The sequence below is a fragment of the Vanellus vanellus genome (genome assembly GCF_965231255.1).
Source record: "Vanellus vanellus genome assembly, chromosome: 3".
NCBI classification, from domain to species: domain Eukaryota; kingdom Metazoa; phylum Chordata; class Aves; order Charadriiformes; family Charadriidae; genus Vanellus; species Vanellus vanellus.
Window position 1 is genome coordinate 104,454,250 of NC_138907.1, and position 14,433 is coordinate 104,468,682.

The 14,433-nt window shown below is 34.9% G+C and overlaps 1 protein-coding gene across 1 annotated transcript in view; it reads left to right on the forward strand.

Annotated features, from left to right (window-relative positions):
- Positions 1-14,433, forward strand: part of CSMD1 (CUB and Sushi multiple domains 1) — a gene marked incomplete at both ends in the record, with an annotated part of 1,228,645 nt that overhangs the window by 603,639 nt on the left and 610,573 nt on the right. The window contains one exon of the mRNA XM_082481062.1: positions 9,674-9,881. Within this exon, the coding sequence (XP_082337188.1) occupies positions 9,674-9,881 (208 nt within the window). The remainder of the gene's footprint in view (positions 1-9,673; positions 9,882-14,433) is intronic.

Genomic DNA, 14,433 nt, shown 5'->3' on the forward strand with positions numbered 1-14,433 from the left:
GCAAGAAATGTTCCCCTATTGTTTCTCTAAGAACCTTGGTCTTTTCCATGACAGCACCTTTTGTTATAGCTTTGTTTCCAGATGGTATTCTTCTTTCTTGTCATCGTAAACGAATTTCATGGCATCCGTGCAAGATAATATAGCAGAGTTAAATTAAGCTACATGGTTTATATACTAAAAAATCATAATAGTCTTGTTCTCTGTGGTATGTTTCCCCAGCTTTGCTGATGCTGGCAAATTACTATTTTCTGCAATCTCTTTGCTTAATATTTTCAGAAGCATTAAGAAGCCGGTGTCCAGTAATTCATACATTGTCTAAATGTACAAATGCTGTTTCTGCTAGAAAAATTCCTAGTGAATTGCTAAGCTTCCAAGAAGATGTAGACAGCATTGACTCTTGTACATGCCATTTTGTTTCTCTGGCTGCTACTCAGTTTCAGAATGGACTCAGAACAGAAATCAAAGGAGAAGTCAATGGCATTTTTAGAAAGTTTGGATAATTTTACTGTCAAGACATTTGCTTTAGCTTTTTCTTTTTTTTTTTCTGTTTTCTTTCAATAAACTGATTTTTTTTGTGTGTGAAAATATGGCAACTTACAAACTGAAAAAGATAGAAAACGGTCCCCCCAAGACAGAAAACAGCTTCCAAAGAAAATTCAAAGGCAAATTCTGAAAAGATGAGGTAATTATTAAAACTTAGTTCATGTTTTTCCATATGGTAAGTAAGAGCAGCCATGGACTTTTCTGCTATTAGAAGCTAACCAAGAAGTTTACCACGAGTTTCTGCAAAATATTGTATAGGTGGATTACAAAAATCAACGGCCACAAGAACCAACAGCCCACCAAAATTCAGTTCTTCTGGTTTTTGCCCCGAGAATTAAAAAAAGCCTTGTTATCTCAATCTTAGCTACCATAGTGTCACCCAAAACATTTCCCTTCTTTATGTTGAGGTTGAAATACTGTGCAGTACAAGTCTGAAACACTTTGAAAGTTAATTTTGTTCTCTGCAGTAACTCCACTAATAGCTGATTTATGATATGTGACTACTTCTAAACGAACTTTGTATAATTAGGTTCTCAATTCTCAGTAATTTTGCGAATCCCTAGTTGATTATAGTTGCATGAGTCTAGATTTTTATGAAGCTAACATTAGGAATACAAATTGGATTAGTGATATTACAATGGTAAACTTTTTGTCACAAAGAAAGTAGATGTGAGGGGAAGAACATGTAATATGTTATCAATGAAAAGACACCCAATTATTGGAGGGAAAATAAAGAATAAATGAAGGCAAACCAGTAAAAGAGGTCATATATCAGAAAGGTCTAAAAGGATCGAGCAATAATTAATTAGGTTCCAGATTTAGGAAATACTATTGGAGAAATACTTTGGTGCAGAATATATAATCACAGAATCACAGAATGGTCAGGGTTGGAAGGGACCTCTGGAGATCATCTAGTCCAACTCCCCTGACAGAGAAGGGTCACCTACAGCAAGTTGCACGGGATGGTGTCCAGGCAGGTTTTGAATGTCTCCAGAGTGAGAGACTCCGCAGCCTCTCTGGGCAGCCTGGTCCAGCGCTGTGCCACCCTCAAAGTATAGAAGTTCCTCCTTATGTTAAGATGGAACTTCCTATGCTCAAGTTTGTGCCTGTTACCTCTTGTCCTATCACTGGGCACCACTGAAAAAAGCCTGTTCCCATCCCCCTGGCATCCTCCCTTTAAGCATTTATAATCATTGATAAGATCCCCCCTCAGTCTTCTTTTCTCTAGACTAAAAAGACCCAAGTCCCTCAGCCTTTCCTCATAAGAGAGATGCTCCAGTCCCGTAATCAAGAAGGTATTCTTAGAATAAATAAAAGGAGAAAGAGAGAAGAGTTTATGATTCACTATAGAATAAGATAGACTAAATGCAGGCATTCAGAGCTGATAAGTTTAAAAGATCAAACATAGAGAAATTGATGGGTTTGGTGTTATCCATGCTTCCTGAGGTAGCAAGTAATTCTCTGATGTGATTTCTTCTCAGCCTCTGAGGTTCAGACAAATATAATTTTATAAGTTAAAGGAAGAGAAAAAGATGTACTGATCCCATTATTTATCCATTCTTATAAAAAAAAAATAGAAAAAATAAAGGGAAAGAAGAAGAAATTTTCCCAACAATTCTGCTTGTTGATATTGCATTACAACATAAAGTGAGAATATTTTCCCTAAATTAAATTTTTAAAGTAACATGGAAGATTCCCTCCTGAGCAATTTTGTTCACTTTCAGAATAATCTGAATTAGTGCAATGTTTACATTGAGATGAAATTTGAATGAAACTCATCGTGACTGGTCAAATAAGAAGTCAGAGTAGTGTTTCAGGAAAAGCAGATAGGATATACTATATCATTTCTTACACAGTAATGCAGGACTGTCTAGATCATACCCAATGGAGATATGGACACAACTACAAGTATTCTTTCTTATATATATGTGTGTGTGTACATAAGTATATGGATATTTGCACATACATATATTTTTCTTTATATATTCTTCAAACATTTATCGGTAGGTATGGAGGGACCAATAAAAAAAATGAAAAGGTGCCAGGTAAAAGATGGATCTGTGCAATAAAGTGCCTGGAAGATGGGAAAAAGGAGTGAAAAATGAGGTGAACAGTACAATGAAAATACAGTGGGGGTACCTGGAATTATATAGTAAACTCAAAGAATGAAAAAGACAACTTCTGTCTGACCATTAGGAACATGAGCAAAGTTAACATAAGAGGAAGATAGGATGATTTACTAAAAATGAAAAACAAACCTCAGGGGAAGTCATAAAAAGATGAAGGATTTCATAACTGCATGTAGACTTCTGGGAATAACTGGATTAACTTTCCTAATTATTAAAAAAATGTATGTGAAATCTGCAGCAGTCATTAATTTGCCCTTAAAGAATCCAGCCTTTTTTCTTTTTGCTTCAAAATTAGGGCTTTACTATTAATTTGTTGTAGATAGTTATTTTCAGGGATCATTATCATCATTAAAATAAAAATATATTCTCAAGTGAAGGATTATCATATCACTGGAAAACAGCTTAGGATACTTAATTGAAAAAAAAAGAGAGTCTTTACAAGATATCCAGAAGACTGATCTTTTATTTCTGGGGGAGAGAGAATATGAGATTACAGTCTGTTGATTAATTTTTGAACTTCTTCATCTAGCTATCCTCTCTAAAGACCAAGTTTTTCATGAAAAAGGTGGCAGAGTTTGGGTTTTGATTTTAAGTTTGCTCAAGCACGTACTGTCAGTTAATAACTGCACTTTTCTGCCCGGTTAGCAAATATTTTGTCCATCGCTATTTCTGACTTATTCAAAATTTATAATTTTGTTGACTAATAGATTTGATTTACTCTCCAGAGTGGATGGAGGAGGAATAGGTCTTTGTAATTTAACAAACGGGTACGATAGAATAAATAAGAATTGCAAAAGGCTACTAAATTAAGCACAATGTTTACAAAGAGAAAAAAGACCAGTCTCAAGCCCCTGGAAGTACAAGACTACCCCACTGAGTCCAGTATTGTCAGGGCAAATAACTATGGGCCAACCCCACTAGACACCGGCGTCTGCTTAGATCAAGCTTACCGAAACATCAAAGCTAAAATGTTCATAGCAGTGCTACAGCTGCAATGGGTGCCCACAGCTGCCTAAACAAATTGCAACAATTTTTGCGTTTCTATTTTGTACATACCATTAACTTGAAGTGAGAAATTTGACTTTTTAATATACATAAAATAGACACTATTTTCCCAAACCACAATAATTTCTTAAATTTTAACAAAATAAATCCTATTCTACTTAAAGAGCAATCAAATTATTTTGAAGTGTCCTTTGAAAACTCTGGAGACAGAAAGAAAATTCATCTTAAATGCATGGTCTGAGTATTTAATTTATATGATTATATATATATGAAGTTGATCAACAGCAAGAGAAGAAATTGAGAAAAGGAGGGAAACTGATTAGAGCACTTACATGGGATGCAGTACATCTGGATTCAAGTGATTATCGTAAAAACCCCAAACAACCTTCTGACGAGTTTCTATTTTTTAAAACACAGGAAAGACGCACAGGTGTTGGCTTTTACCTATTCAAAATAAAGTCCATAAAAAACTAAAATATTAAAGAAAATTAGCAAGTAGAGGTGAATATTTTGATGGTTAAAGAGCTGGCTGCCATTGGAAGTAGATTAGCTCAATAAGTTGCCTTATGAATGTATAATTGTAACAGCAATGTTTTTGGTCTTTATGAACCTGGCAGTTTAGCAGCTTGACAGTTGGCATTGACATACTAAATTTTATTTTTAAACTTGGGATTGACATACTGTGGCTTGTTGTAGGTTTTTATCAGTAAGACATTTTAAAATGGTAATTTTAAAGTCTTATTTCAAAAATTCATGTAGCTAACTCCTCATATTAGCCATTTCCAGAATATCCAAAGCGTATATCTGTGAAAGTGGTCATTCATGATTATTTTATAGATGTGTTTTCTGTACTGAAGAATTTTATTAAACAAGGTACAATTATCTACTTTTTCATAAATGAACTACAGAAAAATGCTATTTAATAAAGAATTGAATAAATCATAGAATCACAGAATATTGCAAGTTGGAAGGGACCTGTAAGATTCATCAAGTCCAACTCCCTGCTCCTCACAGGACTACCTAAAACTAAACTATGACTAAGAGCACTGTCCAGCTGCTCCTTGAACTCTTACAAGCTTGGTGCTGTGACCACTTCCTTGGAGAGCCTGTTCCAGTCACTAACCACCCTCTCAGTGAAGAACCTTTTCCTAATTTCCAATCTGAACTTCCCCTGATGCAGTTTCATTCCATTTCCTTGTGTCCTTCGCAAAGCTAAACAAACCAGGTGACCTCAGCCACTCCTCATAAGTTTTGCCCTCGAGACATTTCACCATCTTGGTCACCCTCCTCCAGACACGCTGTAATGGTTTCACATCCTTCTTATATTGAGGCCCCCAAAACAGCACACAGTACACGAGGTGGGGCTGCACCAGTGCAGTGTATAGTGGGACAATCACCTCCCTTGACCAGCTAGCTACGCTGTGCTTGGTGCACCCCAGGACATGGTTAGCCCATTTGGCTGCCAGGGCACGCTGTTGAATCACGTTCAAATTGCTGTCAACCCAAAGCCCCAGATCTCTCTCCGTGGGGCTGCTCTCCAACCTCAATAAATAAAGAACTGTTTCAGTGATATTTTCAATAAGGCATGCTAAATTATGTATGCCCATGGTTCATTTAGAACCCTCTAAAGCTTCAATTTTATTCGTCTTGATAAATCTTGGTCTTTGTAAGGCTTGATAAGACTTACAGAATGTGGCTTCAAATGACAATATGTCATTTGATGACGATTTATAAAATATCACTCAAGTTTTTAATTGCATCTATGCTTCTGCTAGGGATAAAGAGGTAAGGAAATGGCTATGAATGACGTAACAAGAAAAACTTCATTACTTTGAATTTTGTGCTTTAAATCACAGCTATCTTTTTGTCAGTTGTGTTAATGATAGTAATGTAGTGAAGTGATTTTTCAAATTAGGACCTTTCAGTATAAACTAAATTTGAATACCCAATTCTGATCATTTAAATTCAGATTCTAAATTAATTTTGAAAGGTTAGATGGGTTTTAAATGTTGGGTTTGTTTGGTTTTTTTTTGTTGTTGTTATTATGCAACAAGCTTTTTTCTCTTGCATAAACATTTTATTAGTTTTTATATAAAACAGGCATATAGAATACAGAACATTGCACTCTGGAAGGCATTTGTGTGGGAAGGAAAGGAAATTCCAGTAAAATGATTGAGTGTTCAGAAGGTATCTAAACCAATTTAAATAAGGAAGTTTTCTATGATACTGTTTCTGTTCTTAGCCCATCCTTGGATATCTACTTAGCAGGGCTTGCATCTCATTTATGGCAAGATCTCATTTATGCAAAACACAGCTTACCAAAATGGTCAGATTGTTATTTTTGGTGAAATTACTCTTTCTAGTTTGAAGAAAAATGTAAGATTTTTCATTGACTGCCGTGCCCCCTCAGTGATTCTTTTGATTTTTACATGCATTAATTTGATGCACGTATTCATCTGTTTTATCTAAACTACACATCTATACAGTATCTATGTTTTTTGTCAGGAGGTGCCAGTCATATGTGTTTACATGTGTACTTTATACGTTGCATATTCTCTAAATTCTTAGCACTTAATTCCTGACTAGTGAGAGATCCAAATGTTTGTAGCTTTATGCTTCAAGTAGTCATTTATGCTGATACAAACAGCACTTCGTGCAGTTGCTTACAACTTGAAAATAACCATGAGTGTTTGGAATTAATTACTTTCCCAATTTGTTAATCACTCAGAGCTTGAATTCATGAAGCCTGAGGCACTATCTGCTATCAAATTACTCCAACCCCAGTGATGCATTAAGGTTCCCGCGCACTGCGCTAGCTCTCTCAAAAGCATAACAGAGAAGGCCATGGCCAAGAAGGATGATCAGTCCAAGGAGGCCGACTAGCTCTGGGGCCATCTGGTGAAATGCAGCGTATGTCTTCACAGTTCATGTCTCCTACCCCCTGGGCGGTGTGGCCACATCCTGCCTGCCTGGGCTTAATCTAAGGCAATTTATTACATTTTAACATTCAACAGTCTGGTTGCCTTAGCCTGGCTGCCACCTGCAATGAAGAAGTCCCCAAACCACAGGCTCCTGGAACACGGGAAATATGTCAGAAGAAAGATCATTCTGTGCAGGTGCTCTTTGCCGTGGTCTTTCCCTAACACATCCACATCTGTCAGAAAGAAAACACTGACTCTTTGGTCTGAGTTAGTCTCTGTGGTCTTACCTGACTAATGTTCCCTTTCCATTTCTGAGCTATCTTTGTTTCTTGCAAACCTCTTAGAAATGCTGTTCTGAATAGATTAAAAAGCTATGCATCCCTCGGGGCAGATATCTGTAGTAGCCTGAGTTCTCTTGGCTTTCACTGGTAAGACACAGTGTATAAATTTAGATTTTTGCATGTGATTGCCAGAAATAGTCAACTACATAAGCCTTCCTTGTCAGCTGTAAAACTCAGAGCTTTAGAGCTCAAAGCTTATTCAAGGGCTCTGCAGCAGAAACACTGAGTAGCACTGTAATCACCACTAGCATGTTATTTAATGTCAGCATAAACACAGTGGGAGATGGTGTCATTGAGAATGTTGTCATAAAATAATTTAACAGCGAGCGGCTAGTACTGAAGAGTTATGGCTATGACGTAGGATTTTGCCCATCTTGCTCTTTACTGTGGTAGGGAAAAGCCTGCATGATGACTTTCAAGAATACAAGTAGGACCTGTATGTGTTATTAAATGGAACTCATGCTCTTACATTTTGATTAAAAAAAAAAATAATCCCACACTGTTACAATAAAATAGGAAGAAGTAGAAAGCCTGAATACAAAAAGAGGGTGGAAATCTTCAGGTTTTGGTTTTTGATGGTTCATTCAGACTTTGATACTGATGATGGCCGCAGTGGAAATCAATAACTCCATGTTATTTTCTGTACTGAACTATTGGTACAAGATGTATCAAGTTAATTTGTTTTTTCTTTGCTGGGTTAGCCAATGATCTTAAATGAAGTGCTTGAAAGCTATACAGTTTTAAAAAATGGAAAATAGGGTCATTCTTGATATTATTGGGTAACAAACCTAGATTCGCCTTTCTGATTTAATACCGGTTTACAATAGATTTTAATTATTGCAATATTTGTGTGTATTATGCACCAGGAATTTTGACTCTGATCCTCCGTTTTATCCATGAGTTCTTTAATTTTCACTTTCTTTCCCCTTCCGTCCCTCAGAGGCACAATGGCCCTTTCACTATGCACTTATAAAAAGCCAGAAATAGAAGGAGGAATCACAAAAATGGCCTGATTTCATCAATAAAAAGAAAACTTTTAGAAGTGTAGACCTATTCCACCCGCAAATCTCCTTTATTTAAAAAAGTACACATAAATATCAGGGTCCGGAAAGTAAGATATAAAATTTATCGAAAACACCTGCCCTCCTCTAAGAAATCTGTGTCCCAAGAAATCATGAAACTCAATAAAGTTCTAGTAGCCAAGGTTATGATACCTATCTTTTCGTCAAAATTTAATTTGCATATAGAAGAGTAAAGATAACTACCTGTTTGAACCTCTTCAGCTGTTTTCTCTCCTCTTTTTTGTCAAATTAATGGTCCACACAATACTTCAATGTTAAAGAAATTATTCTGTCTCTGCCTTTGTCCCAGTTCTTCCTTTTATTTCAATTCCTTATTAGCTATTTGTCCTCTTTTAATAGTCTCCTTTTTTAATGTCCAACTACACTATTCCTCTTCCTTTGATTCAAATGAATCCTTTTTCCTTCAAATCATCCTTTAAAACTTGCTTTCACTGACAGGCTTTCAACTGTGATTGAGAAGAGCAGCTCTACTCCTACCCCTCTCTGTTGTGTTAATTAGCTATTCAGTTATTATCCTAATTAGACTGTAAGTTCCTTGTGTCATGCACCTTGCCAAGCTATTTGTTTTTAAATATCCACATGCACTTATAGTATGCAAATAATACCTAATGATAATAGCAGTAAGTAAAGATGATAAAATAGATAAAAATGAAATGCTTTGCTTCTGATCATTCACCTATGCAGAAACATTTTTAATTACTATTGCTGTAGCTTTGATAGCCACGTTGCAACACACCAAAATCCACTTGATGAATTTTTAATTTTTTATGCCAAAGAATTATATGGTTGACTTTTTTATTTTTTTTTGAGGGGGGAGGGTTGGTTAATTATATGTTTTTATACCTGATACTAATTATAATCAGCACATCTTTAAGGCTTTCAGTGAAATCTTGTGGGGCACAGAAGAGTACAAGAAGTCTGTTAAATCCTTTGGCAACATATTAAACAACATTCCAGGCTTAGCAGGAAATTCCTATGCTCTCAATTTTTTTAAATTTGGTTAATCACAAGTAAAAGATATATGTTATTAACTGATGATGTGTGAACCTTGGAAGGTTCATCAAAAATTCTTCTGAATTTTTTTGCCATCTCTAAGCATCCTGATTCAGAACAAAAAGCTTGAAAATGGCTAGTATGATTTTATTAATGCCCCCTAGTTTAGGACAGCATTTACATCTATATTTTTTTTTCTACAGTTTTTTATAGTTAAAAGGAATGAGAGAGGTCTTAGAAAATAAATGTGCAATATTGTTTAATCACAGAGCAGCTACTTGTATTTCTGTGATTTCTGTGCCTGGTTCTTTCTTAGGCTTCTTCTGTGGACAATTTGATAGAACCAAAGTACAGGTTCTCGAAATAAGCTTGTACATTTTGTCTGCTGATCTTATCCGTGTTTGTCCTGCCATTAAACTGTCACCAACAAGGAAAAGAAGTCAAAAAACCGAACCCCAAAATATCTGGAGCTTAAATGCCAGAAAATGTTCTTTTTTTTTTTTTTTTCAACTGGATAGTATTTTATTTGTCCGTGTGCATATATTTATTGGTACTCTATGCACAGAAGGGAAGAGCTGAGTTTGCTATGGCAGGAACAAGGATGATGCTTCACTTGTTTAAAGTGCATCTCCACTAGTAATTGATATTCTGTTCATCAGCTGAAGGAGCTTGTGGAGGAACACTACGTGGGACAAGTGGAACTATTTCAAGTCCTCACTTTCCTTCTGAGTATGAAAATAATGCTGATTGCACCTGGACCATATTGGCTGAACCAGGAGATACCATTGCTTTGGTCTTTACTGACTTCCAGTTAGAGGAAGGATATGACTTCTTAGAGATCAGTGGAACAGAAGCACCATCAATATGGTAAGTCAGAGATCTTGTAAAGATCCCACTTTCTGTTTTTCTTTGTTGATGTGTATTTTGAAAATATATTAAAGGTAATTTAAGAGATTTAAGGTATTTTCTACCTGTTAGTAATGACCATTTTGTTATGCATTTTCTTTTGGTCCCTTTTACCCTCCAGCATTGAAAATAAAATAGTATTTTGCTTCTGCTTCCTTCCAAACTTGATCCTTCCTCTTATTTTTCTGCATCTTCTAGAGTTATATTTCTAAGGTATCTTAACAGTGAGCATTTATTGATGTTACATATTTGAACTTGGTATGAGAACATTTTCTGATATTATGTCTTGAGTGCCTTATCATGATATCATACTGCAACAATGAAAGCAGTGAGCAAAATTCAGCCTCACAGTAAAACAGGAATATATAGAGACCAAATAAACACCATTTTATTCTAAACAGGCTATAATTCGGTCTTACTACTTGTACTCATGTATGCATGTATTATTATCTTATGTTGGCTGATGTTAAAACTGTTTGCTTAGCAGTATTAGGGCTTAGTAATTATAATACTAAATGTACATTCTCTGTACAAAGTAAAAGATGATAGTTCTGTCTATGGGAATGGATTAAATTGCAGAACAGTTTGTATTAGGATTTCTCTGCATGCTACATATGCAGTTTTTTAATTTTATTCATCTCTGAGAATGTCTTGTGCTTGACATATGCACCATTGTTATAAAATGTAGCCTAGAAAAAAACCCCAGAAGATCTGCTGCTCACAGGTGACTGATGATTATTACCTTCAGAGTGCCTTTCTGGAGATCTGAAACAATCTTGCTAGTATTTTAATGTCATGACAGGATAGGCAGTGCACTGTATTAATAATTGTGAAGTTCTAGGTAGCATTTAATCTGTTGAAAAATTCTAAAAAAATGTGTGGCAACCAGGCTTGGCGAATATGTAAAAACTCTGTTTTGAAGATACTTCTGGATCTATATCACAAGATTACCCTCTCACATTTTCACACAACCACAAGTTGCGTAACATCAGTCAGCGAAGCAGCTTTTTTGTAGCAAATTAAAGTGCTCATGTCTGACTGTCTGAAGTACAATATGCGAGTACCTCGTTTCCCTCTCCCTCATGCACAGACGTGCACAACAGTCATCAGTGCCAATGTTTTCTTATTGGGGATTCTGTAGACCAGAAGCTGAACTCTTGAAGGGGAAGACCTAATGGAGTATTGCTGCGGGACATAAAAATCTGTCCATTTAATTTTGTGTATGAGGCTCTACTAGACGCCTAACAACATATTTGCAATTTTGTTGCAAGAAATTAATCTGTTACTGAACGTGAATGTGCAAATATAGGGATAACTTTACATTTACAGTCGCATTTATGTATCCGTTCCCCAGAAGATTTCTGATAACAGCTGATGTACAAGAATATGAGCAGAAAGCAACGGAAATATATTGTGCATTGATCTCATGTGGTATTGATCAGCGTTACATTGGAAATCGGAGATATAAGAATCTTATTTCTCTTAGAATTCAATCTAAACATTTTTCTTGTTTTCCCTGATATTTGTTTTTTTGGGATGGAGATTTTTTTTTTTTGTGGTGCAAAACTCTGATCAATAAAAGCTAAGGATTTATCATATGTTCCTGGGATCATTGATAAAAGTTTAGAGAAGCTAGGGAAAGTTGTATAAAAAATGTTTAAAGGATTATTGGATAATTTGGAATGAAGCTACGCATTCAGCTATATTTAAGCCAGAACTGTTACCATAGCGACATTAGAGCCATGCTAAATGTAGTGCATGCTGTAATCTGCTAAAATCAGCTGTGTGTTTAAATGTGAAGTTGCTCCATACTAAAAACTAATGGTCTAGAGGTGTATCATCTTAAAATATGACTTCTTTTTTTTTAATTGTTCCCTTTTCTTGTGTCTGGCATCATGTCAACAGCTTTATACAGTAATTCTCTGTTACAAGACCCATATTCCACTAGCATGATCTGGTAATTAATTTTTTTTTTTTCATTTAAAAGAATATTTGCTGTAAAATAAGCCAAATATTTTCCTAGTTAAGATTGTAGAAAGACAGATACACAAGCACTGCAAAAACTAGAAAAAGAATGAGAATTAAGAAAATAATTTCAGACTGGTGATTCTTTAGTGATTTTAGTGTATCATGCAATAGGTCTGGATTACTCTCTCCAGACATATCAACAAGGTTAGAAGCAGTTCCAGCATGATTACAGTAAAAACTGGATGGACTTTTCAAATAAAGCGATGGAAATGCTAGAACGAGTAGAATAGAAATGCTGAGGAAAAAAAATCTGATATATCTATAAAATATGTATGTAAGAGATACTGTATTATAGTAATTATATTGATTGTATTATATACCTATATAATAGCAATACTAATTATATTATATTACTTATATGCCTCACATTTCTAAACCTTCTTTAAGATGTTCAGTTAATTTCCATGTTATATAGCTGATTGTTGGTTTGTTTTCCAATGCATTGAAAAGGAAGAAGAGATTTGTTGACCTTTTCTTATTCTTAAAAGATTATTTGAAAATCATCCATACAGTCCATCCTAATGGAATTAGTTTAGAAGAGATTTAATTGACATTACCTCACTATTTATTTTATATCCACGACCCGACGAGTGTGTCCAAAGCTATTCAAATTTGGGTTTGTTTTTTTTTTTTTTTTTTTCCCAATTAAAGAGCAGTTATATAGCTCTGGATCTTGAATGGATGTGCACATATAGATGACCACATTTTTAATCTTGCTTTGAATCAATATAATTGTCAACAGGCTTAAAAAGATGAACATCAGTGTTTGCAAAATGAATGAGAAGCAGGTAGAACAGGCTTTTTAATCTGTGGAGGATGTAAAAGTATTATTAGACTGCAGATGAAAGAAAGCGTTTTGATTTTGAATCACTTGCTTAATTTGCTATTACAGAAAGGAGTTTTAAATTTAAAACATGTTTATCTTGAGTTGGTAAGCTCTTGCTCGCAATGCCAAGAACAGTACTTCTAGAAGCATAAAAGAAAGACTGCCTCTTTGCTATGTCTGCAGTCCATCTTCACAGCCACCAAATGGCTAGATTTTTTAAGTCTGAAGGGCTCCTCTGTTGTTAATTATTAGAACCAAAAAAAAAAAGAGTTTTTTGCATAATTTCTGAACGTTAAATATAACTTTTTAAATAATTCCAAGCATATCCCATTAGACTTCAGTTTAAGATATATGGTACTTAAAATTAAATCAAGGTTGGATCTAGAGATAGTGTTAAGAAGTCTGTTAAAAGCCCAGGCTGAATGAACATGGTTTTGAAGTAAAATCAGGAATGTATCGCTTGGGAAAAGCATCCTTTTGAAAATATCTTAATGAGTCTTCACCAAGAATACTCCTTGAGATTGAGGTGGTTTTTGTTGTGGTTTTTTTTTTTGTGTTTTGTTTTGTTTTAATTTGGACTGTTTTATTATTTGCAGGTTAGATAGAGCTAGGCAATCCACATGGGCACAGTTAGGCCCGATTCAGGCTTTTTCATGTAAATGTGGCTTTGTCATAACTTTTGCAAGAGTAAAAGCTTATTTAACCAAAAAAAAAAAAAACCTTAGACTATTACAGTATGCATGAAAGGTGATTATGATGCTAAGAATAATTCTGCAGTTATTATTTTTTAACTTAGAATCTTAATACTGAACATATTTTGTTCTAAAATTTATTTTTTTCCTCTTTTACCTTAACAATACTAATGTTACCTTACTCTGCTTCCATTTAAATCTAAAATTATTATCCTTCAAATTTTTGTCAGTATTTGCCAATACAAGAGAATGAACTACACTTCATACTTTTTTGTCCAAATTAATTTCCTAATACTATTTAAAAATACCTTTAAGATTATTCTGACTTCCTTATAAATCACCTCAATATCCTAGTGAAAGGCCATAAAAATGTATGTGGATATGAGAGTGATTTGGAAGCAGGAATAATTAATTACTATAGTCCTGGCATACAATTTGACGTAAGTACCTGGAGTCATCTGAAATTCACTTCTTTTTCTGTGTTAATGAATAATTCTTATAACAGCTAGGTCATAATACTAATTTGTGTTTCTTAGATAAATACACCAGTCCAAGAACTTCGAATCTAATTCAAAATAGTAGTATTTCAATCTGTATGTTTCCTGCCCTATTTATAGAGTTCTGTCTTAATTTTACCACCCTCATTGTGAGAGGTCTATAGCAAAGTAATGTATGAGATTATGGAGTGGTCTAAATCACCTTTTTGATAGACACCTAAAGCAGTAGATCCATACATATGAGCTGAATATTTAGCTCAGAATTACATAATTATACAGCTAAAGAGCACCATCTGTTGGTTTACTGTGAAAAGATGTATTGCTTGTGGATTCACCTTCAATAAGGTGGTTGTTATACACCAAAAAAGGCTCATGACATACCTTTGGCAACATAAGGTTCTATTTTCTTTTCCTTCTCCATCAGATGAGAAATGATGTGGCATGGCCATGCAATGAGAGGAAAACAGTTA